Below are 24,698 nucleotides of genomic sequence, written 5' to 3'. Positions count from 1 at the left end.
ATGGGAAATCTCCGGTTTAGAAAAAGACTGCAAACTCGGGGACGAAGATTCTTGAGGTGCCATCACCACTTCGAGAGGTAAGTTAGGTAGTTGGAGGATAGGTAGGTACCCCGGGATCGGGCACAGTGGGCCGCGGGGCGCTGGGTGCAGGGGTGCCTCTTGGTGTCGGGAAATCTTACCCTCTGTTGATCGCGGTTGGGGGGGCACCTGGTTCTGAGGCTGCAGGCTTCTTCAGGAGTGTCGAGGGAGGTCCTTGGGTGCCGGACTCGGGGTCACAGTCGCTGTGGGGTTGTCCTCATGGTCTTTGTTCACTCCGGCACAGGCGAGGCTTGGCGGGTGCAGAGTGTGCTGGGTTTGCGGTTCCGGGCTGCTGCCGGGGATTAGAAGTAGGTTTTGAGTAGAGCCTCTACTCATGGGAGTCCCAGTGGGCTTGGAGTCAAAAGGTAGCCAGGTCCTCCGGGGTTTGTGAGGTTGCTGGCCACAAGAGATGCCGGGTTGGAGCAGGAGCAGGTTCGAGGGTCGACAGGCCGGTAGGGCGGTAGGGCTGGGGCCTAAGCAGTTGGTGTCTTCCTCTTCTTAGCAGCTGCAGGGCGGGTCTTCTTTCTTCTAGCTCTTCTTCGGATTTTGGAATCTGGAATCTGGGGATGGAAGGTTTAGGGTGCCCCTAAATACTAGATTTAGGGGCGTTACAGGTAGGTGAAGGGCAGGGACCAATGGGTCCCTGTCCTGGGGTGGGTACACCCCCTATTCTGCCTCTCTCCTGTGGGAGGGGGGCAGTAGCCTAGTCCTGATTGGGCAGGGCTTCCCAACTTCAAGATGGTGAAAGCCCAGAGATGTGCTTCACCTCACCTCCCCCACCAGAGAGGTGGGGTTGGCAGGCTGGCACATCCCCTGTCCTTATTTGGGGTTTCCGGCCAAGCTTCCCGCCAGAGTGGGGGGTTGCAGTGGCCTGGGGAAGCTCACAGAGGCGGCATGCCTTGGAAGCTTCCCCCTGCCCATCCTGGGGGAGGAGATTAAGCACCTCGCCCAGGATGTGCATTGTTGCAGACCCAGGAGAGCAGGGGCTCTCCTACCCAGGGGTCCAGCAACATGTCTGCTGTGTGGCAGCCTAGGCAGCCTCAGAACAGACATGGATTGTAGGTTAGGTTTCAGGGGGCATCTCTAAGATGCCCTCTGGGGTGCTTGGTACATTAAATCCCACACTGGCATCAGCGTGGGTTTAATGTGCTGAGAAGTTTGATACCAAACTTCTCAGTCTTCAGTGTTGCCATTATGGTGCTGTGGAGTTCGTGTTTGTCGAGCTCCCAGCACCATGTACTCTTAAATGGCAGCACTGCACTTACAGTGCCCAGGAATGGACCTGGGTACTGTAGAGGCACAGGGCTCCTGCTCCTGTGCCAACACAATTGGCATAAGGCACCCAGCTAGAGGGGTGGCTGATATATGCCATGGCAGTGTAGGTGATGGGCATGGCACACATGGATGTGTGCCATGTCGACTTTGTTTTGTCTTGCACCCAGACATCCAGCCTGCAAAGGCAGTGTGTGTGTGTGTAAGGGTACAGGGCCTCTAAGGGTGGCACAAGGAGTGCTGCAACCCTTAGAGGCCTTCCCTGGTCACAAGGCCCTGGGTACCTAGGGTACCATTTACCAGGGGCTGACATGTGGCCAGGTTTTGCCAATTTGGGTTTTGTGTTTTAGGGAAGGAACATAGGCCCTGGGCACCTGATTGGCAGGAGTCCAGGGCAAACTCAGTCAAAGTACATTCAGCAATTCAGCAAAAAGTGGGGGCATACCATGCAAGAAAGATGGCACTTTCTCACAGCAGCCACCAATCAGAGACCCCAATCCCCCATTGGATAACATTGGGCCTCAGCACTCTGCACCCAACCGCCCTAGTGCCGCTGAGGGTGCTTTGAGAGTGCATCCTCGACCCTGGAGAACCCTTGTTCTAACCCCAGAAACTCAACCCCAAAGACTTGTTAACAGATGATTCCCTCCATAGGAATACACTGACTGTTTTTCCTTGAAAAATGTTACTTTTTCTCTAGGAAATGTCCCAGTGTGATATCTAGGCATATCACACTGAGTAGAAAAGGTAACTTGAAAAGTAACTGAAAAGTAATCTGAACAGTATTTTCAACATATTGACTTACCTGTATTTCAATCCATTGCATTTGAACTGGCATTCAATCGTAAAACATTGCATAAGATTTTGCAAAGCATTTATTTCACTTACCTGTGCCAGGCTTGGTTCTAGAAATAAAATAACTTAATATTTTTATACAAACAAAAATGGCCCGAATTGTGTGTGACATAATTTGCTGATTGAGTGTGTACAACAAATGCTTAACACTACCCTCTGATAAAGCCTTACTGCTCGCCCACACTACCACAAATGGAGAGTAAGGTGCTATCTACTTTTATCTCTGCCTACCTTTGGTGGTTCCACTGGACTCTGTGCACACTATACCACATTTTGGTATAGTATATACAGAGCCAGCTTCCTACATCCGGGATCTGGGTTACCACTCATCCCAAGGAGGCTTCCTCAGCTGTTGTGTCCCTGTGCTTCTAAACAGGAGGCCAGTTGACTGACCCTTGGAGAATCTTTGCTTAGGCAGGAATTTGGAGACGACTTCTCCTTGAGCAGGACACAGCCGGCACAGTCCTTCTTTGCTAGCTACCAGGTGCAGTCCACGCTGGTGCATCCTCTCTTCGCTGGGAACTTAATACAGCAGGGCAGTCCTTCTTTGGTCCTTCCTCCAATCCAGTCAAGATTCGAGTTCTGGGTACCAAGGTGCCCTATTTATGTACAGAAAATGCCCTTCGGGTAGGATGCAGTGGATAGCCAATGGGCTACCAGATTACCTCACTCCTGATGACCAGTTCCTGGGACGAGTGGCATCTGGCTATCCCAGGATGCACAATTCTGCCTAGTCCCAATATGGCAGAACCTCTCTCTCAGTGCGCCGAAGACCAGCCCAGACGTTTGGCTACCAAAGGGGGCTACACGCCCCTGGAGAATTGGTTTGACCAAAGGTTTCCTCTCTCCTCCTCGGGTGCCAGCTAGTCTGCATTAGCAAAGCGAGTTACCTCCACCAAGTGTTCATTTGCCCTTCAAAGGCAGATTCAGTTCTGAAGCTCGCCTTTGGGCCACCAGCTGTGGGGCTTCCTGCCTGAGGGATGCAACACCTCTCTCCAGTGCAGGCCCCTATTGTAGCGTTTCTTGGAAGTGTTAGTATGTCTCCCCAGGGGGGCAGAAAGCTGTCTGGGATTCAAGCTCCATGTGCAACCGTTAAGGGCACAGGAAATTGATGGCAACAAAGCGCTGACTTTGTAAAAGTTGCACACTGTAACTCGTTACATTAATTTCGACTTGAGAACCAAGTCGGGTTCAATGTAACTAGTTGTTTGATACCTTGGAGTGGCAACTTTGGTTGCAATGTTCAAGAGTTAGCACAGCTTAGAGGCCAGTGTGTAACCCTGCATTTGTCAATGGGGCGACCAAGCCTTTCCGTAGTAAAAATCGCAACTTTGCGCGTTTGTACTGTCAGAATGCATAAAATATATGTTCTTCCCGTGAAATATGCCACACCTACCTTAGGGCTCGGTAGGCCTGCCATAGGGGTGACTTACGCATGTTTCATGGGACATTTGACTTTACCATGGTTTTAATTGACAAAGTCGAGCTAGCAATTTGAAACTGCTCTTGCAATCTGCAATGACAGACTGGGGGTCCCATTTTTCCTCTGCCACGCCCAAGGTAGCAGAACCAGTGCTGCAAATCCTGGGAGGGTTGAGTGCAGAACTTACAGTACCCTGGGTGTTATATACTTGGGACTTAAAGGTAAGTTAACCTATGTCAATTGAGTATAGCCAATGTAACGTACACGTTTTGGGGTCAGTGGACCGAGGTCTGTTTAACAGGCCTTGGTGCATTCTAAGAGTTGAAACAACCAGCAGCCTCAGTTGAAAAACGTGGGGGTGACCATACACAAAAAAAGGAATTTCCTTACATCTAAATAAGCATCTCTGATTTGTCTAGGCTTACTTGAACGCCGAGACTCTTTTGTATGTTCTCTAGGTTCCTAGGACCTTTGAGGTGGAGTACTCTGGTCCACAACTGACAAAAGAACATTGTCCCCAAACCGGTAAATTTAGTGCTGTTCTGTCCCAAAAAACATCATTCCGATATCTGCATGCTGTCTAATAATAACCAATAGTGGTTTGGCGACTAACAGAAATAAGAGAGATGAAAGGGGGCAACCCTAACGCATAGCCCTTTTCAGGGAGACCACATCCAATCTGATCCCATTTACTATCATTTTTGCCACCGGCAATTTAGAATTTGCTGCAATCAGTGAGCACACAATAGACAAATACCCAATAAACTCTGCTGAATGCTTTTGCAGCATCTAGTGAGGAACTAGCTTGGGGTAATTTCCTGTAGGTGGCTTCTATAGGAGGTGAGGGACGGGTCTGAAATGGTCAGCAGCTTGCTTTTTGAGGGATAAATCCCAACTGGTTGCATTATATACAATAAGGCAAGAGAGACATCAACCTATTGGCCAAATCTTTTGTAAAGATTCTCGCGAGTTAAGGAGTTCTCTAGGATGATAAGTCTGGCAAATGTTAGCAAGTTTACCTGTTTTATGAATGAGAACAATGTACGCGTCAGTCATGTGTGTGCTACTGTGTGTGTCAACAAAGTTTGGAGTCCTCTCCAAACAGAATTGCTAATAGAACCCATTAGTCAGGCCATCTGGTACCGCAGCTTTATTGGGATGTAAACCTCTGAAAACCTCTGAGACTTCCTCAGCTGTTCTCAGGCTTTCCAAGTCTTCGCAGTTGGCCTTTGTCAACCTAGGGAGGCAGGCAGCAGTAATGAAAGGATAGACCCCCGTTATCTTTACTGGGTTTGCTTGGTAAACAGTAGCTCGAAAATCCCCAAATCCCCGCACAGGCAGGCATCATTATTCGATGCACGTGGAACAGAAAATTAAGCCGGGATTTACTTGCACTAAGTGTAAAAATCTGTGATATGCCGTTCCCCTACACGGATAACATTAGAGATTGCAACGGACATCTAGTGCTGACAGTCGCTAAAAAATAAATTAGGCACACATGCTTTATCCCAATCCAAACACAAGATGGCAGGAGTATGCGGAAAATCTGACCTTAAGAAACACATTAGAATGCACAACCTAGTGTAGGGAGAAAAGGTGAAAACACCACAAGACTCTTCATCTATCACCGAGGGCAGGAGTAGAAGAGCAAACAAGCATTTGCAATGCAATAGGACTCGCATTTACGCGAAACCTATTGCATTGCAAACGGGAGTGCGGGCGGGCGAGAAGGCAAAGAAAATAGCGCTCACAATATTAATAAAACATACTGTGTAACACTCGAAGTAAAGGGGCCAGTAGCCATGGAAGGACACAAATGAGCACATGCCCATCATGAGGGGGTACTAACAAGCCTAAAACCAATGGGAAGGCAGCATTTAGGAATTAAGCCAGTGAAAAAGATGGGCGGAGAGTGGGCGGAGTTTCAACTCCATACTGAATACTGCATGCCTCGCAAAGCGAGCAGCGCATGCGCACTGCCGCTATAGGCTCAACCTAAAAAGGACCGACCATCTGAAGAAAAGTGCAAGGGGTTTGGGTGGACAAATATGAGCCTTTCCCTTGGTTACCCAGTCCAGCACTTTCTATAAACATTGATTTGAGTACAAGAGACAAGGGGTTACCTTCTGCATAGTGAGTGTGATCTGTCCACCCTGGAAGCTGCCGGAACTTCCTGAGACGTGGGATCCAGAGTTCAGCTGAAAGAGAAAAGCAGGTGAGAAAGTTTTGCATTCTGCACTTTGCATACCAAACTTACTCCAATAGTGTCTGAGGAGCTGGTGAATGTTACAGAGGTGAGGGTGCAATGCTAGGAGGTTGAAATAGGTGCGCTCCAACAGCAGGCGAGGCGGTTTAGAAGGGCAATTTCGGTGTTATAGCAGATTCAATTAACCTTAGATATACTGCCCGAGGAGAGAAACAGGGCGTGTCCATAGAGTGCAAAAGTGGCAAGACCGAAAGGGACATGGCTGAATGGGAAGAGCCCTGCACTGCAGCAAACTTCTCAACCCAAAGAAGGGCAACAGTAGCCTTTTTGGAAGTCATCTAGTGGAACCCGATCAATATAGAATAACTCTTTAGCGAACAGGTAATGTTTAGTTGAAAAAGCAATCAGTGGGTTCACAACAATGTCATTCTTGGCTACCAAGTAAGCAAATAAAAGGTCTGATAAGCCCTGTTCCCTTTATGCGTGGGAAACCGTTTGGCTGGCGCCTGTGGGAGCCAGGATACAGGGTCCAAAGAGAGACTGGGATTGGGAAGTGGCGGCGTGAACCTATGGCAGACAAAAGAGGATAGAGAGAGACAAAAAAGAATCGAAGGGGATATAGGGAGAAGGGGGCAGACTACAGAAGAAGGAGGGGGACAACCTAGAAAGAGAGACCAGGCAGGGTAGAAAGAGACTGGGCAGGATGCAGGGAATAATGGGTTAGGATTTGAGAGGCAAGCGAGAGGCACGCTGTCTAGGAAGACTATAGGCAAACCCCAGACAGAAGTGGCCAGACATGAGAGGTAGCCATGCTCCAAGCAGAGAGTGCGACTGGACAGGAATCAGATTTGTCGAGAAAGAGAGCACACTCCAGACAGCAGTGGAGCTGGCTTCACGCAGGGGAGGCTGCCTGAAAAAAACGTCGGGTTTAGGGGAAAGGGCAGGAGGTGGGTGGTAAAGAATGTTGGGCGCAATCCAAAGAGATTCCAGGAAGGTGGGGGTGGGGCAGCTTTCGGACAGAGATGGAAGGTTGTCTCCAGATATAAAGGGGTAGGAAAAGAAGACCTCGGATGGGGGCCGGTGAGGATGACAGACTCCAGATGTGGAGAGAAGGTAGTCTTGAGACTGATACAGGGAGGGAAGACAGTTTCAAGCCCGAGATGAGGAGGGGGGAGAGAGGGTAGCATCAAAGAGACAAGGACAGGCATGGAGGGAGGCAGGCCTTTGGACAGAGATGGAGGGGAGGGAGGCCTCCAGATACCAGAGAGGAGAGAGGGCAACCTCCAGACAGGGAAGGAGGGCAGCCCGTAGAAAGAGACAGGGAAGGAGGGCAGCCCGTAGAAAGAGACAGGGAAGGAGGGCAGCCCGTAGAAAGAGAAAGGGAAGGAGGGCAGCCCTCCAGACCGAGACTGGGAGGGAGGGAGGGAGGGCAGCCCTCCAGACCGAGACTGGGAGGGAGGGAGGGCAGCCCTCCAGACCGAGACTGGGAGGGAGGGAGGGCAGCCCTCCAGACCGAGACTGGGAGGGAGGGAGGGAGGGCAGCCCTCCAGACCGAGACTGGGAGGGAGGGAGGGAGGGCAGCCCTCCAGACCGAGACTGGGAGGGAGGGAGGGAGGGAGGGAGGGAGGGCAGCCCTCCAGACCGAGACTGGGAGGGAGGGAGGGAGGGAGGGCAGCCCTCCAGACCGAGACTGGGAGGGAGGGAGGGAGGGAGGGAGGGCAGCCCTCCAGACCGAGACTGGGAGGGAGGGAGGGAGGGCAGCCCTCCAGACCGAGACTGGGAGGGAGGGAGGGCAGCCCTCCAGACCGAGACTGGGAGGGAGGGAGGGAGGGCAGCCCTCCAGACCGAGACTGGGAGGGAGGGAGGGAGGGCAGCCCTCCAGACCGAGACTGGGAGGGAGGGAGGGAGGGCAGCCCTCCAGACCGAGACTGGGAGGGAGGGAGGGAGGGCAGCCCTCCAGACCGAGACTGGGAGGGAGGGAGGGAGGGCAGCCCTCCAGACCGAGACTGGGAGGGAGGGAGGGAGGGCAGCCCTCCAGACCGAGACTGGGAGGGAGGGAGGGAGGGCAGCCCTCCAGACCGAGACTGGGAGGGAGGGAGGGAGGGCAGCCCTCCAGACCGAGACGGGGAGGGAGGGAGGGAGGGCAGCCCTCCAGACCGAGACGGGGAGGGAGGGGGGAGGGCAGCCCTCCAGACCGAGACGGGGAGGGAGGGGGGAGGGCAGCCCTCCAGACCGAGACGGGGAGGGAGGGGGGAGGGCAGCCCTCCAGACCGAGACGGGGAGGGAGGGGGAGGGCAGCCCTCCAGACCGAGACGGGGAGGGAGGGGGGAGGGCAGCTCTCCAGACCGAGACGGGGAGGGAGGGCAGCCCTCCAGACCGAGACGGGGAGGGAGGGGGGAGGGCAGCCCTCCAGACCGAGACGGGGAGGGCAGCCCTCCAGACCGAGACGGGGAGGGAGGGGGGAGGGCAGCTCTCCAGACCGAGACGGGGAGGGAGGGCAGCCCTCCAGACCGAGACGGGGAGGGAGGGGGGAAGGCAGCCCTCCAGATCGAGACGGGGAGGGAGGGGGGAGGGCAGCCCTCCAGACCGAGACGGGGAGGGAGGGGGGAGGGCAGCTCTCCAGACCGAGACGGGGAGGGAGGGCAGCCCTCCAGACCGAGACGGGGAGGGAGGGGGGAAGGCAGCCCTCCAGATCGAGACGGGGAGGGCAGCCCTCCAGACCGAGACGGGGAGGGCAGCCCTCCAGACCGAGACGGGGAGGGAGGGGGGAGGGCAGCCCTCCAGACCGAGACGGGGAGGGAGGGGGGAGGGCAGCCCTCCAGACCGAGACGGGGGAGGGCAGCCCTCCAGACCGAGACGGGGAGGGAGGGCAGCTCTCCAGACCGAGACGGGGAGGGAGGGCAGCCCTCCAGACCGAGACGGGGAGGGAGGGCAGCCCTCCAGACCGAGACGGGGAGGGAGGGCAGCCCTCCAGACCGAGACGGGGAGGGAGGGGGGAAGGCAGCCCTCCAGATCGAGACGGGGAGGGCAGCCCTCCAGACCGAGACGGGGAGGGCAGCCCTCCAGACCGAGACGGGGAGGGCAGCCCTCCAGACCGAGACGGGGAGGGAGGGGGGAGGGCAGCCCTCCAGACCGAGACGGGGAGGGAGGGGGAGGGCAGCCCTCCAGACCGAGACGGGGAGGGAGGGGGGAGGGCAGCTCTCCAGACCGAGACGGGGAGGGAGGGCAGCCCTCCAGACCGAGACGGGGAGGGAGGGGGGAGGGCAGCCCTCCAGACCGAGACGGGGAGGGAGGGGGAGGGCAGCCCTCCAGACCGAGACGGGGAGGGAGGGGGGAGGGCAGCTCTCCAGACCGAGACGGGGAGGGAGGGCAGCCCTCCAGACCGAGACGGGGAGGGAGGGGGGAAGGCAGCCCTCCAGATCGAGACGGGGAGGGAGGGGGGAGGGCAGCCCTCCAGACCGAGACGGGGAGGGAGGGGGGAGGGCAGCTCTCCAGACCGAGACGGGGAGGGAGGGCAGCCCTCCAGACCGAGACGGGGAGGGAGGGGGGAAGGCAGCCCTCCAGATCGAGACGGGGAGGGCAGCCCTCCAGACCGAGACGGGGAGGGCAGCCCTCCAGACCGAGACGGGGAGGGAGGGGGGAGGGCAGCCCTCCAGACCGAGACGGGGAGGGAGGGGGGAGGGCAGCCCTCCAGACCGAGACGGGGAGGGAGGGGGGAGGGCAGCCCTCCAGACCGAGACGGGGGAGGGCAGCCCTCCAGACCGAGACGGGGAGGGAGGGCAGCTCTCCAGACCGAGACGGGGAGGGAGGGCAGCCCTCCAGACCGAGACGGGGAGGGAGGGCAGCCCTCCAGACCGAGACGGGGAGGGAGGGCAGCCCTCCAGACCGAGACGGGGAGGGAGGGGGGAAGGCAGCCCTCCAGATCGAGACGGGGAGGGCAGCCCTCCAGACCGAGACGGGGAGGGCAGCCCTCCAGACCGAGACGGGGAGGGCAGCCCTCCAGACCGAGACGGGGAGGGAGGGGGGAGGGCAGCCCTCCAGACCGAGACGGGGAAGGAGGGAGGGAGGGCAGCCCTCCAGACCGAGACGGGGAGGGAGGGGGGAGGGCAGCCCTCCAGACCGAGACGGGGAGGGAGGGGGGAGGGCAGCCCTCCAGACCGAGACGGGGAGGGAGGGGGGAGGGCAGCCCTCCAGACCGAGACGGGGAGGGAGGGCAGCCCTCCAGACCGAGACGGGGAGGGAGGGGGGAGGGCAGCCCTCCAGACTGAGACGGGGAGGGAGGGGGGAGGGCAGCCCTCCAGACCGAGACGGGGAGGGAGGGGGGAAGGCAGCCCTCCAGATCGAGACGGGGAGGGCAGCCCTCCAGACCGAGACGGGGAGGGCAGCCCTCCAGACCGAGACGGGGAGGGCAGCCCTCCAGACCGAGACGGGGAGGGAGGGGGGAGGGCAGCCCTCCAGACCGAGACGGGGAGGGAGGGGGGAGGGCAGCCCTCCAGACCGAGACGGGGAGGGAGGGGGGAAGGCAGCCCTCCAGACCGAGACGGGGAGGGAGGGGGGAAGGCAGCCCTCCAGACCGAGACGGGGAAGGAGGGGGGAGGGCAGCCCTCCAGACCGAGACGGGGGAGGGCAGCCCTCCAGACCGAGACGGGGGAGGGCAGCCCTCCAGACCGAGACGGGGGAGGGCAGCCCTCCAGACCGAGACGGGGGAGGGCAGCCCTCCAGACCGAGACGGGGGAGGGCAGCCCTCCAGACCGAGACGGGGGAGGGCAGCCCTCCAGACCGAGACGGGGGAGGGCAGCCCTCCAGACCGAGACGGGGGAGGGCAGCCCTCCAGACCGAGACGGGGGAGGGCAGCCCTCCAGACCGAGACGGGGGAGGGCAGCCCTCCAGACCGAGACGGGGGAGGGCAGCCCTCCAGACCGAGACGGGGGAGGGCAGCCCTCCAGACCGAGACGGGGGAGGGCAGCCCTCCAGACCGAGACGGGGGAGGGCAGCCCTCCAGACCGAGACGGGGGAGGGCAGCCCTCCAGACCGAGACGGGGGAGGGCAGCCCTCCAGACCGAGACGGGGGAGGGCAGCCCTCCAGACCGAGACGGGGGAGGGCAGCCCTCCAGACCGAGACGGGGGAGGGCAGCCCTCCAGACCGAGACGGGGGAGGGCAGCCCTCCAGACCGAGACGGGGGAGGGCAGCCCTCCAGACCGAGACGGGGGAGGGCAGCCCTCCAGACCGAGACGGGGGAGGGCAGCCCTCCAGACCGAGACGGGGGAGGGCAGCCCTCCAGACCGAGACGGGGGAGGGCAGCCCTCCAGACCGAGACGGGGGAGGGCAGCCCTCCAGACCGAGACGGGGGAGGGCAGCCCTCCAGACCGAGACGGGGGAGGGCAGCCCTCCAGACCGAGACGGGGGAGGGCAGCCCTCCAGACCGAGACGGGGGAGGGCAGCCCTCCAGACCGAGACGGGGGAGGGCAGCCCTCCAGACCGAGACGGGGGAGGGCAGCCCTCCAGACCGAGACGGGGGAGGGCAGCCCTCCAGACCGAGACGGGGGAGGGCAGCCCTCCAGACCGAGACGGGGGAGGGCAGCCCTCCAGACCGAGACGGGGGAGGGCAGCCCTCCAGACCGAGACGGGGGAGGGCAGCCCTCCAGACCGAGACGGGGGAGGGCAGCCCTCCAGACCGAGACGGGGGAGGGCAGCCCTCCAGACCGAGACGGGGGAGGGCAGCCCTCCAGACCGAGACGGGGGAGGGCAGCCCTCCAGACCGAGACGGGGGAGGGCAGCCCTCCAGACCGAGACGGGGGAGGGCAGCCCTCCAGACCGAGACGGGGGAGGGCAGCCCTCCAGACCGAGACGGGGGAGGGCAGCCCTCCAGACCGAGACGGGGGAGGGCAGCCCTCCAGACCGAGACGGGGGAGGGCAGCCCTCCAGACCGAGACGGGGGAGGGCAGCCCTCCAGACCGAGACGGGGGAGGGCAGCCCTCCAGACCGAGACGGGGGAGGGCAGCCCTCCAGACCGAGACGGGGGAGGGCAGCCCTCCAGACCGAGACGGGGGAGGGCAGCCCTCCAGACCGAGACGGGGGAGGGCAGCCCTCCAGACCGAGACGGGGGAGGGCAGCCCTCCAGACCGAGACGGGGGAGGGCAGCCCTCCAGACCGAGACGGGGGAGGGCAGCCCTCCAGACCGAGACGGGGGAGGGCAGCCCTCCAGACCGAGACGGGGGAGGGCAGCCCTCCAGACCGAGACGGGGGAGGGCAGCCCTCCAGACCGAGACGGGGGAGGGCAGCCCTCCAGACCGAGACGGGGGAGGGCAGCCCTCCAGACCGAGACGGGGGAGGGCAGCCCTCCAGACCGAGACGGGGGAGGGCAGCCCTCCAGACCGAGACGGGGGAGGGCAGCCCTCCAGACCGAGACGGGGGAGGGCAGCCCTCCAGACCGAGACGGGGGAGGGCAGCCCTCCAGACCGAGACGGGGGAGGGCAGCCCTCCAGACCGAGACGGGGGAGGGCAGCCCTCCAGACCGAGATGGGGAGGGAGGGAGGGCAGACTCCAAACTGAGACGGGGAGGGAGGGCAGACTCCAAACTGAGACGGGGAGGGAGGGAGGGCAGCCTCCAGACCGAGACGGGGAGGGAGGGCAGCCTCCAGACCGAGACGGGGAGGCAGGGCAGCCTCCAGACCGAGACGGGGAGGCAGGGCAGCCTCCAGACGGGGAGGCAGGGCAGCCTCCAGACGGGGAGGCAGGGCAGCCTCCAGACGGGGAGGCAGGGCAGCCTCCAGACGGGGAGGCAGGGCAGCCTCCAGACGGGGAGGCAGGGCAGCCTCCAGACGGGGAGGCAGGGCAGCCTCCAGACGGGGAGGCAGGGCAGCCTCCAGACGGGGAGGCAGGGCAGCCTCCAGACGGGGAGGCAGGGCGGCAGGGCAGCCTCCAGACAGAGACTGGGGAGGGCAGGCAGCCTCCAGACACAGATGGGGAAGTAGGGAGGGCAGCCTCCAGGCAGAGACGGGGAGGGAGGGCAGCCACCACAGAGAGACGGGGAGGGAGGGCAGCCACCACAGAGAGACGGGGAGGGAGGGCAGCCACCACATAGAGACAGGGAGGGAGGGCAGCCACCACATAGAGACAGGGAGGGAGGGCAGCCACCACATAGAGACAGGGAGGGAGGGCAGCCACCACATAGAGACAGGGAGGGAGGGCAGCCACCACATAGAGACAGGGAGGGAGGGCAGCCACCACATAGAGACAGGGAGGGAGGGCAGCCACCACATAGAGACAGGGAGGGAGGGCAGCCACCACATAGAGACAGGGCAGCCACCACATAGAGACAGGGAGGGAGGGCAGCCACCACATAGAGACAGGGAGGGAGGGAGGCCTCCAGACAGAGACAAGGAGGGAGGGCAGCCTCCAGACGGGAAGGCAGGGCAGCCTCCAGACGGGAAGGCAGGGCAGCCTCCAGACGGGAAGGCAGGGCAGCCTCCAGACGGGAAGGCAGGGCAGCCTCCAGACGGGAAGGCAGGGCAGCCTCCAGACGGGAAGGCAGGGCAGCCTCCAGACGGGAAGGCAGGGCAGCCTCCAGACGGGAAGGCAGGGCAGCCTCCAGACGGGAAGGCAGGGCAGCCTCCAGATAGAGACCAGCAGGGAGGGCAGCCTTCAGACGGAGAGGGAGGGAGGGCAGCCTTCAGAAAGAGACAGGGAGAGAGGACAGCCTTCAGACAGAGACGGGGAGGGAGGGCAGCCTTCAGACAGAGACAGAAAACCACTGGCTTCAGACTACAGACAGTGCATGCTGAGTGAGTCCTACCTGCTCCAGTGCCTCTGCTAGGTGCTTGTTAAGTTTCTGCTCCCTTTTGCGCAGTTTTTCAATGTCCCACTGCAGGTCTTCGATTGTTGTCTCCATCTCAGACACTTTGGTCTCTGAGGAGCATACCTTGTCTTGGAGCTCATTGTACTGGGGAAAGAGAGGGTATTAGGAGAATGAGAGAAATCTCTGACCTTTCATCCAAGATAGGTTTCACCCGATGCCCCCACCTGACCTGCATTTTTTGCTCTGCACATCCTTACCTTCTAAATCTCACACGAACCTGCCCTTAATCCCAACAGCATTTCCCACAACCGCTACTCCTAACAGCCTATCCTGGGTTCTCCCCTCATCTACTTACCTGCTCCCTACTGTCCATTGAAAATGCACCTCCATCCTCCTCTTCCCCTATTCGCTCCCACTTAGTGATTTTCGTGGACTCGCTCTAGCTGTCTTCATTACACAACTAGCTATCCTTCAGCAGTTACTCATAGGTTCCTTTCCCTCTGCCAAGCAGCCACCAAAAAATAGAGGGCCTTAACTTCGCCTAAACCTTCCTTTTCAGCCCTATGTTCCATAGCTGCCTTTCCTCTAGCCACAAGCTCCCCTCCTTCCACTTCTGTCTAGGTATATTAAATATATGCCTCACCAGCTGCCCTCTACTGCAAGCAATTGCTACTGCTGCTTCCTCCCTAAAGGGGAATCTAGCTCCAGATAAAAGTACTCAAGATGCTGCTCACCGCATCCCAGGAGAGGGTGTCATTTTTTTATTTAACTTTTAAAGCACAGTAAAAGTGCTCAGTTTATAGATGTGAACTTTGCCATGATCTGTCTATGGCGGTGCAGGGCTAGCTCCTGAATTCTGCAGACTCATGGGATACTGGGTCACAGGAAGTCCATTCACAGTAAAGAATTACCTGCCCCTCTCCAGAACTAAATGCAACCAGAAAGATGTAAGCTGCAGTTCTCCTTCTGAGAAACCCATAATGGCGCAAGTTTTGGATTAAGCAGAACTCCTGCCTGAACATGGCGACATACAGCTTTCCCGTGGTAGCAGAACCAACTCTGAAGAAGGAAACTACAGTTGAAGATTCCAATTAGGTGGAGGAAAACTAGTCTAATGTACCGATTGGACATGCGAACAAGGGCAGCCCTTCCTTGATTTCAAATTACATAGAAGATAATTTATCTGCACTAGGGCCAGAATCAGTTAGGAAACAAGAATCATTGTAGATCTGTCCACTTCAACAAATGCAGAAGCTCCCTGTGGCAGCTGAGCTGTGCCGCAAGGAACGCAGGAGGCAGGAGCAACCTCACAGACAGGACTGCAGTCTTCATCTACATGGCTTTAAATCTGTAATACAATTCTGAGGCTGTAAATCACCAGTTTGTTGAGAACATGCTGGGAAATGTAAAGCATCTGCAACTACCCGGACCAGCAAAATAGACCGTTTGCAGTCCACTCTGACTCATCACATTCGCCAAGCGTGGAAAGCAGTTACTCGGGCTGTTACACAACTAACTGCTAAATAATGAATAATTAATGGCATCTGCAAATGGGGAGTAAATTAGAGCACTTACAATCGGCATCAAGAAAGCTCAAATCCATATTTAACATGCTTTCTAGAAGTAAATAGCAGAAAATCTCTTTAAATTAAGGTTGGGTCTTTCCAGAACCCTGTACCACATGGAAATGTGCACAGGATTAGTAAAAAGTCACAGGCTGAGTATAAGTGGATCCAACGCTGTGGCATCTTAATCCACATAACCCCATACTGTCTAATATGTGTGTAATGGAGATAGATGTAAATGACTGGAAAGGTGTTTAAATACGTTTGGAGGACGGCTGGTCAGAGAAGATTAAAATGTGTTACCTGTTCTGGTGATTTTTTTAAATTATGTCTTAATGTTAGATTAGCTAGTTCATTTGCGGGATTTCATTTAAACTACATTAAAAAAAAAAGCGAGCAGCCCTAAAACTCAAGGCACCGTGAGCTAAGGCACAACAAAACTAAATCATTCACTTACAGACATCTCTTCTGTTATCAATGCTCATATGTTATTTACCTGCTAGATTATCTAATGCCTATGCCACTATTTAAATTGGTTGGAATAGGATTAAAGCTACAAATTGTTTGCTAATAAAATGTTTTACTTTCTTAGTTTTATCCACATAACTCGATTTGAATACCTTTCTAAAAACAAAATGCTTGGGGAATTAAGAGAAGGAAACATTGCTTATCTGTCTTTTCTCTATTACAGCGGTCTTAGATTTCATGATCAAGAGAATCTGTGTTTTTTAGATTCATTGTATTAAACTATTTTCAAGTTTATTAGAACATGCCTGTAAGTAGAATCATTTAATTTTCGGCCTGCTCACACATTTGTTTGCTTTGTTTTTCTTTTTTTTCCCAAAGTGGATTTAAATGAGTTTTTCAGCCGGTTGTAATTTTGTAGCTATTCAATTACAATAGAGCTTTTGCATACAATTTACATTTATTCAAGTAGCTGGTTGCCCCCGACGAATCAATAGTGCTACACAAGGGGTATTGTCTGAATCCTTTCACTTTATCACCTCTCGTTTATTGCTGCCCTGTATTCAACTGCAACTCACAACTTTCTTCTCTCAGCCCTGAAGATGTCCTTGCCTTAGTATCCCACCCCTCACCTGCAGTGAGATCCGGTGGTGCTTCTCCTGCAGTTGTGTTGCCAGGTCCTGCAGCCGTCGGTTTTCTTTGCACAAGTCTTTGTTCAGAGACTTCGCCTGCTCTTCCAGGTGCTCGAAGCTGGCTGTAAAAATCAAATGGTCAGCACTGCTACTGTGCAGAATAAACATGGGGGTAGTGGATGCATGTGAGGAGAAACAGCACTGTTCAACAGAAAAGGAACACGCGCACAGAATGCCAGCAGACAAGTCTCAGGGACCATATTTAGATATGGTCTTAGAACAAGGGTGTGAGGATGAAAACAACTGGCATAACACATGAGCAAACAGTCCATCTTGCACCAGAGTGCAAGATGGATTGTGCAAAATGTATGGGAATGATGGGGAAAATTGGTTATTTATTAGAGCTTTTCAAAGAAAAATACATTAGCAGAGGTTGGCCAACCTGAAAGGGACTAAGGGCCATTTGCCATCCTTCTCTTCAGTGACCTTAGAAAGCAGGCTGAGTGTTGCGTATTGAGCTTACAGCCCACCCTAGTCCCATAACCTCTTACTTCCACTGTGGATTTTCTGACAGAGATCCTCTATCCTCCGATGCAACTTGTTTGAAGCCTCCACAATTCGTGACACTGCCTTTTTTGAGAACTCCATGCGGCCTTGGATCTGCAGTTCCATCTCCTCACTGCTGCTGCTAGCTAAAGTCTCCAGGAAAGACAGAGTGGTATCGTTCAAGTCCCCATCAGGCTTCTCTGGTACAGAAGAGGAGGGTGTCAGAGAAGCTGAATCTGCAACTAAAAGAAAAGTAAATGTTAGGTTTGGGCAAAATTAAATCCAAGAATGTATGCAAAGGATCCCAAAGCACTGGATAACAGAAAGGATGTAATGGGCCTCCTTTACTAGATGAGTCTAGATAATTTATCCTTCACAGACAGCAAGGAATTATTAGGGGGAGGCTCAAGTCTTGGGTCTTCAAGGGTGCTTTCAATAAACCAGGGAGGGCAATGGTTTATCATCCATCACCTTTTTATATCAAGTGGGCAGCTTTCTTCTGGCACAAGAGTAAGATTTTCCTTCAAATAAAAAGTAGTTTGAGTATTAATTTTAAAACATTTTACGCATGGCCTAAAACATTACAAAAACAACTAAGTCAATCTTGACCATCACGGACAAGAGTTATCATGGATCATTCACAACTGTGTGCCTACTCTAACTCGCTCCCTCCCAAACTCCAATGGTTAAAGTACTCCCTTAGAATTCTTGGTAGAGGTGATCTAGAAACGTGGAGTGAGGCACATGGATGCGAATCAGTGTTGCATCTGGGATGTGTCGGATTAAAATTTTAATTTGGAGACTGCATTCTCATACCTCCACTATCGAACTGGCTAGAATATAAGATCTTGGGACACCCCCCTAAATTCATTGTTACTTTTAAGCGTGACTACAACAAGTGATTCAATTAAAAATTCCAGTAAACAACATTGGCAGGCAGACAATGCCTACAATCAAATCTCAAACATAACTGCAAGATAGATGATATCTCTTGCCATTCTCACCTGGTCTTTCAGGATGATCTGGGTCTTCTGTCTTTCGCGGTTCTTCTGCATCTGCTGGAACTGGGAACTGTTTTTCATCCCCTGTACCAGACAGTTCCCCACCAGCAGAGGAACCATCCATGGAAGAGCTGCAGTCTGTATCGTAGGACTGTAGCAAGCTTTGCACGTTCTCATCCAACTGGAATGGTACAAATGGAACACGGGTTACTGCTGCACAGGGGTCAATGCAAATTCAAAATGACTTAAGCTATACAGATTGGAAATATTAAGATTCCAATACGTATAATACCCGAGGTGACAACACAGTCCACTTAAAATGGATAGTCAATGGAAGAAGATTAAGTGGAGGACTCTGATGAATAGTCAAAGGAGGCCCACAGTGCGCGTATGGTTGGATAGATGAAGTTGTTGGAACTGTTGTTGCCAAATACGTAGTGCTTGGCCATTAATTCAATTGGTAAGGGCAGGTGAGGGTTAGAGTATAAATGGCATATACCTTAAATATCAGAGTGATGTGTTGGGTATGGGGAGTGATGTTCTGGGCAGGCTGCTATTGCATGCTAGGGCTAGTAGTCTGCAAGAAATGTCCAAATCACAAAGAGTGCTTATGAGGAAAACCAGTACATAAGGAGCACTAGAGTTAAAGGGGAAAACAGACAGATCCACCCCTGCACCCATTGCAGATATGTAGGATAATAGCAATCCCTAAGCAGGGATAAGCCGCACTTCTAGTTGAAAGAAACCCGTCACAATTACCATAGATATTGAGGCACCTAAATAATGTTCAAAGTGGGGGTGCTGTACACACTGATAGCACTGATTACCCAACAGTGCTGGTCAGCAGATCATAAACCTGCATCTACACATGAAAATTGTTCAGTAATAGCACTTCCCTGACAAAGTCACAAATGGCAATATCTGCCTCAAGTTGAACAGCAAAAGTACTTGTATTCATAAAAGAATGTCCATTAATGCTGTGTGTTCATCTTCTTTTAATTCTTGTATACGAAATTTCCCAGCAGCAAATAAATGAAAAACAGGCCAACACGTGTTTCGTCTGTACCACAGTACGGGTAAGTATGCAGACTTTATCAAGGCAATAGCATAAATCACAATCGAGAGCAGTGATCCTAGTGTGGTCAAAGTTCCAGAGTACGCAAAGATCCAAGCAAAACTAATTAAGGTGAAGCATCGTAGCAAAAATAGTTGACACCCTTCAAATGCTAAGGTGGTCGCTGAGAGTGTCGGCAATCACAATACAACAGGACCCTTGTGAATCAGGTGTTGTGTATATGTTGGGTGGTGAAGAGATAGCAATGTATCTATGGATCCCGTTTGCAAAGTCCGTACAAATAATTGTAAGTAGGGCAGCCCCGCCTTGATAAGCCGGCACCCTGTTAGCGTTTCTAACACCACGCGAACTGGTCGTCAGTTGCAATAGTAAAGTGGTGAAAACCATTTGTGACTTTGTCAGGGAAGTGCTATTACTGAACAATTTTCACCCATTGCAGATATCACTGGACATGCTGATTGGATAATCGGACAGTCTCAAGCCTGTCAGAGGATTTTTTTGCTTACTTTTACTTTCTTTATAAAACTCAACAGACAATAGTCTTGCAGATAGTCATGTTCACTGGGTCCAAAACATAGGTCAGAAATGAACATTCGCATGGTGTCATAGCGTTAAAGCTAAGTTCTATCCCTAGAGGATTGAAGAACACAATGGGAAACTTACAAAGAAAATGAAGCACTGATAACAACTCAATTCCAACACCATATATGCAGTACTTCGTAAAAAATAATAGAACAAAACTTTGAGTTGAAATCCAAGCAGCTAAAGTAGTTGTGCTAAGCATAAAAATTGAAGGAGAACATGACAGTCATGCGGCTCCCAATTGAATGGGGGGGGGGGGGGAAACCATTAAGTTGCTTTGCATGACCCACAAATCATACTGGGTGTTTGGCCACAATCAAACTTTCCGCAGCAGACCTGCCCGCAACCTGATCCACCTAGAAGGGGGCAAACCCTGAAAAGCTATATGGGTAGGATCCTGTGAACACCAAGCTTGGAACAAATTAAACACAGCATTGAGGGTACAACAGGACCACTACAGATTCTTGCAGAAGCAAAAACGAAATAATAAAAAATAAAATGAAATGATGCCTCCTTTTGTGCAGCAACATATCCAAGCACTCCATCCACCACTTTTTGTTCTTCTAAGTGAACTATAGTTAAGTGTGATTTGTATGCCAAGATAAGGGCCACAGCTCTCTCTGCCATAGAGCTCAAGCTACAAGTCGCTGAGAACGCTGAAACATGTCTGAGGTTTCTTATGTTCCAAAACATACTGGATGAGGCTTAGCAACTTGGGCTGGCCTGTCCCATTTGGAGCACGAGGTACAATGAAAATAGACACAATGGACTGCCTTGCAGGCCAAAGTAATTATCAGTGAGATCAATTCAAGCGTTCCATCCATCACTTTTCGTACTCGTTTTTAGCCGAGCATTCATGGTCCTCCTTAACTTAGCAGTGGGTTGAGCTAGTCGGACAAACCGAGCCCTCATTATTACAGTAGGCTATACACCCCAAGGGAATGCACTGCCACAGACCTGGGTCCAATATCGGTTCACAATAAGGAGTGTGGCATCGTCTGTGGCCTGACGCTTCTCCAATTTCTCAATGCGCTCCCGTAGCTCATCCTCAAACGCCTGCCTCTGCTCCAGACGTTCTGCCAACTTCTTGTTCTTGAACTGGAGAACCTTGAGGTCCATCTCCTCCTACACACATTAAAAGAAATTTAATAAGCAAATACAGAGTGAAAGAAAGCAAGAAGGCAGACACATAGAAATATTGTATAGAGTAGGTGTGAGGCACAATGGCTGGGAACAGTGCTTGGGTGTTGTGTCTTACTCTGTATAGACTACTAGTCTCATTTCCTCGTTGTAGGTTTCCTTTCAACCCCACTACTTGTCACTTCTCCCTTCTGCTATGTTAAAGAGACAGACTGCTACCGTTGGCGGTATGTGTGCATCATGGCAGAAGCCTGGGTGTGGTTTTCAGAATGCTTCTGTTTGAATAGCCCAGTTACTCCATTGGTCATTTCCTACTGTTTTATACATTTTTCCAGAAAGAAAGTGCATATAACTTCCATATTGAAACATGCACCCAAAAGTAACAATCATGAGAGTGTGTAGTGAGAACATTGCCTCCTTGTGATGAGGGCACTGCCTGGTAGGCTTCCTAAGGCATGGAAATTGAGAAAGCTCTCGGAAAACTACAAGCACAATGTTCAGCAAGGCACACTCTCAGTGTTCTCCAAGACACAAACAGTAACAAATAAAGGCCACGAGGTCAGCCATCAGGCAATCTCTTTCTTGCTTCTTTTGTGCCTTTTCACCAATGGCCCTGCTTATGTTGATTATCAAGTAATGTGGATCACCTTTTGGTACTCTTCAGCACAGTACTAGCCTCTCTCATACAGGGAGTAGATCCAAAGGGACTCCTCGCCCAAAAAGCATGCAGGCAGGCCTTCCCACCAGACTATGTTGTGATGGATTGTTGGTTACACCCATTTAAGGTCTGGTACCAGATCTATCTACTATTTCGTAGAAAACACTTTCAGATACATGTGTGATGTGTGCGTTGTTAGAAAGGTGTCCGGATTGACACCACTGATTGTGACTAAAGGCGGTGTTACCACACTTTTCCTTCCATATTGCTGTGCCTAAGAGATCCCATATCTGGGTTCAATTAACTAGGGTTAAGCTGAACACCCAGCCATTTCTTTACCCACTAATCCCCCTGGGACCTTCAGCAAAAAGCCTCCTTGGCATAGGGTTCTCAGTACACAGTTCTCCAGGCTTAATGCAGTCTTCCCTTGCTCCTCCCCTCCTCCAAGAGTGAAAATCCCAGGAAGAAACACAAAAAGAATACTGTGCGCTCTGGTTACATGGCAACTTAAATGTCAAGATGGTAAAAGTATTGATTCAACGCGGACGTGGCTCAAGATTGGGATAAACATTGGCACTGCAGAACAATCATGTTTTGCTCATTTGACTTCCGAGCAGATTTGAGCTACTCAGTCTAGAGACGCATTGTTGGGATTGGGACAATGTTCCCTTACCCTGCCCTGGAGAATTATCTGAAGCTGCTACATCAAGCTAATAAAAAAACTGCTGTAGCTGCCCCTGGACTATGGACAGCAGACAAGGTACAGCTGAAACTACAGTCTGCCTGGAAGGCAGACTTAAGGATGACCTAGCTTGAAGCCATACAAAACTTTAGCCAAAGCTGACAAGGTCAAAAGAACACAAAAGAGAGCAAGAGCAGTGATTCTATCTCGGAGGTTTGCTCACAAGTATTTCTTATAATTCTTCAGCATAGTGCTTTGCCTACAAATGGTACGGTGTTCGAAGTTCTAAGCCCATAATGTAATGATTGTGCAAAGTCCAAAGGACTCAGACTCCATCAAATTCTGTGAGGTCCGTGTGGCATTGAGAAGTGTTGTTAACTTCCCAGAGTGCCTATAAATATTGCATTTGAGCCAAAGAGGAACACAAGTCTGAACCATTTCGAACAGAGAATTACAGTATGATGTCCTGGCTTAGCTGAACATGGAATTATTAGGACCACCTTCCTACAACCTTTGGTTCTCAGGCCATTGCTGAGTGAAGATGGTGCCTCCTTTATCACCCTAGGCACACCCTTCTTCAGTTAATAATGCCTGTGAAACCCTTGGTGCCACCAGCACAAAGTGTTAAAGTTAAGAAACTTTGATGCAGGTAACATTTAAGGATCCTCACGACTGCCAAATGCTTACTGAAAGTTACTATACGTTAAGCATCAATGGGGTTACGCAGTGTTCCTCAGAATCTGGGTATCATTCGGTACACAAACACAAATAGCTCTGTCGGAAAAAGCTTGTAATACATACACTTGTCAAATTTATTCATATGAGGAAATAAACCCAAAGGTAAAACAAGCATTGGCATAGCCAATAGGTCTCGCCTTTGGGACCTTATAAGTGTTTAGCCATGCAACAGTTGCATAACTAAATTCTTATAAGGTCCCAAAAGCGAAACCTATTGGCTATGCAAAGCGGCCGTGAAAGTGATCGCGATCACTATCAAACATCAAAGCGGCCGCGAAAGTAAAAGTAATCTCGGTAAAGCGCAGCGCGCGCACCCATGCACTGTAGCTCTAGGCTGGCCTGGTAGCACTTTTTGGAGCCCTCACAATAAGTCTCGCCAGACTAGCGCATGCGCTGGGTCAGGCGAGACCTAAAAACAAGCCTTGGCTTAGCCAATAGGTCTCGCCATGCAACAGTTGCATAACTAAACACTTATAAGGTCCCAAAAGCGAGACCTATTGGCTATGCCAATGCTTGTTTTAACTGCTGCAATCTATTGAAGCCTCACGGAGAACATCAAAGCGGCCGTAAAAGTGATCGCGATTAAACATCAAAGCGGCCGTGCGGCTGCGAAAGTGAAAGTAATCTTGGTAAAGCGTGACGCGCGCGCCCGCGCACATGCACTGTAGCTCTAGGCTGGCCTGGTAGCACTTTTTGGAGCCCTCACAAAATGTCTCGCCAGATCAGTGCATGCGCTGGGTCAGGCGAGACCTAAAAAGGACACACAAGGGTCTTAATGGCTAAATACATCACATGAAATAAATAAAAAATCAATTACAGTGATTCATTCTATGAATCGGCATCAATGAGCCAGCATGCGGGGTCCCATTTCTGCTTTATCTATCAGCTCATTGAAACCACACGGTATTAATAGAATCCCACTGAGTGAGAGAAAGCTGATTTTGGAGAAGGTAACGTGAAATTACATGAAATCTTTCCTTCTATAGCCCACTATGAGTCATTTGTTTTTTTTTTTTCAAAGGATGTATTCCACTATTTTTTCTTCAATGACACAGAACAGGATGCAATGATGTATTAACTCTACACGCATCTCTCTATATGGTGAGTTGTTGCATGGGGATTTTTCAATAGGCGTTAACTATGCATGATGCACTTCACTGAATTTAGTTTTTTTAATTTGCACATTTGTAGGAGTCACTCTGACAGAGGACTCTTTCACTTGACTAGCAAACCAAGCAGTCACTGGCGGCATAGAAAATAACTGCCTGATTTATCTGGGACACATGCTTTTTTTTCGTGTACAAGGCGGCCATTCATTGTCTTCCTATGACTCCAGGTGAGTCTTTACCTCCCAAACAGATAATTGCCCATTATTTAAACACGAGGTCTGATAGCATATATTCTGATACACAGGCTGTTCTGCATCCAGTCCTGATGAAGACCCCTTTAGATATATAAAAAGCATACGAGGGTTGAAACGTCAACGATGTTTATATGTTGCCTGTACTGCATCTCCACTCGTTGGGTGTCAAAGGAGAGATGAAAGGAGCCCATCTATGAGAGACTCTACATTTGTAAAGTTTGGACAGGCCCATTAAGGCATCTGAATTTGCTTTCTGTTTATATATACAGTCACTCTTTTTTAGCTAATGCACTGCACAAGCACTATTTCACTTGACACATATGGAGCACCTTTTTGAATGAACTACTGTAATTGGATTTTCATTCAATATATGTGATGCATTTAGTCATACAGACCATTGTATTTTCTGGGCTTTTTTTTGTCCTTTCGATTTCTTCTTCATATGAACGAATTTGACAAATGTATGTGCAACAAGCTTTCTCCAACAAAACGATTTGTTTTTGTGTACCTACTGCAAGTTGCCAGCTCATCTTCTAGGACCCCAGGTTGAAACTATGTACAGGCGAGACACTTTCCTTGGCACTTTTCCCAGTCAGGTGTACTGACCACCAATAACCA

The 24,698-nt window shown here is 52.6% G+C and overlaps 2 protein-coding genes across 4 annotated transcripts in view; one reads left to right on the top strand and one right to left on the bottom strand.

The window, feature by feature from the left end:
- The window catches only part of CFAP119 (cilia and flagella associated protein 119), a 123,225-nt gene that overhangs the window by 4,770 nt on the left and 93,757 nt on the right, over nt 1–24,698 (top strand). The window lies entirely within an intron of this gene.
- Nucleotides 1–24,698, bottom strand: part of RNF40 (ring finger protein 40) — a 160,538-nt gene that overhangs the window by 120,173 nt on the left and 15,667 nt on the right. For all 3 annotated transcript variants that reach the window (XM_085618455.1, XM_085618457.1, XM_085618456.1), the window contains exons 3-8: nt 20,457–20,624; nt 17,846–18,023; nt 16,847–17,083; nt 16,296–16,417; nt 13,631–13,777; nt 5,752–5,826 (exon numbers count right to left, since the gene is read on the bottom strand). In XM_085618455.1, the coding sequence (XP_085474581.1) occupies nt 5,752–5,826; nt 13,631–13,777; nt 16,296–16,417; nt 16,847–17,083; nt 17,846–18,023; nt 20,457–20,624 (927 nt within the window). The remainder of the gene's footprint in view (nt 1–5,751; nt 5,827–13,630; nt 13,778–16,295; nt 16,418–16,846; nt 17,084–17,845; nt 18,024–20,456; nt 20,625–24,698) is intronic.

This window comes from Triturus cristatus, chromosome 7, assembly GCF_964204655.1.
Source record: "Triturus cristatus chromosome 7, aTriCri1.1, whole genome shotgun sequence".
Taxonomy (NCBI): domain Eukaryota; kingdom Metazoa; phylum Chordata; class Amphibia; order Caudata; family Salamandridae; genus Triturus; species Triturus cristatus.
The sequence above is the reverse complement of the archived record's forward strand: the minus strand, read 5'-3'. Positions and strand labels throughout refer to the sequence as shown.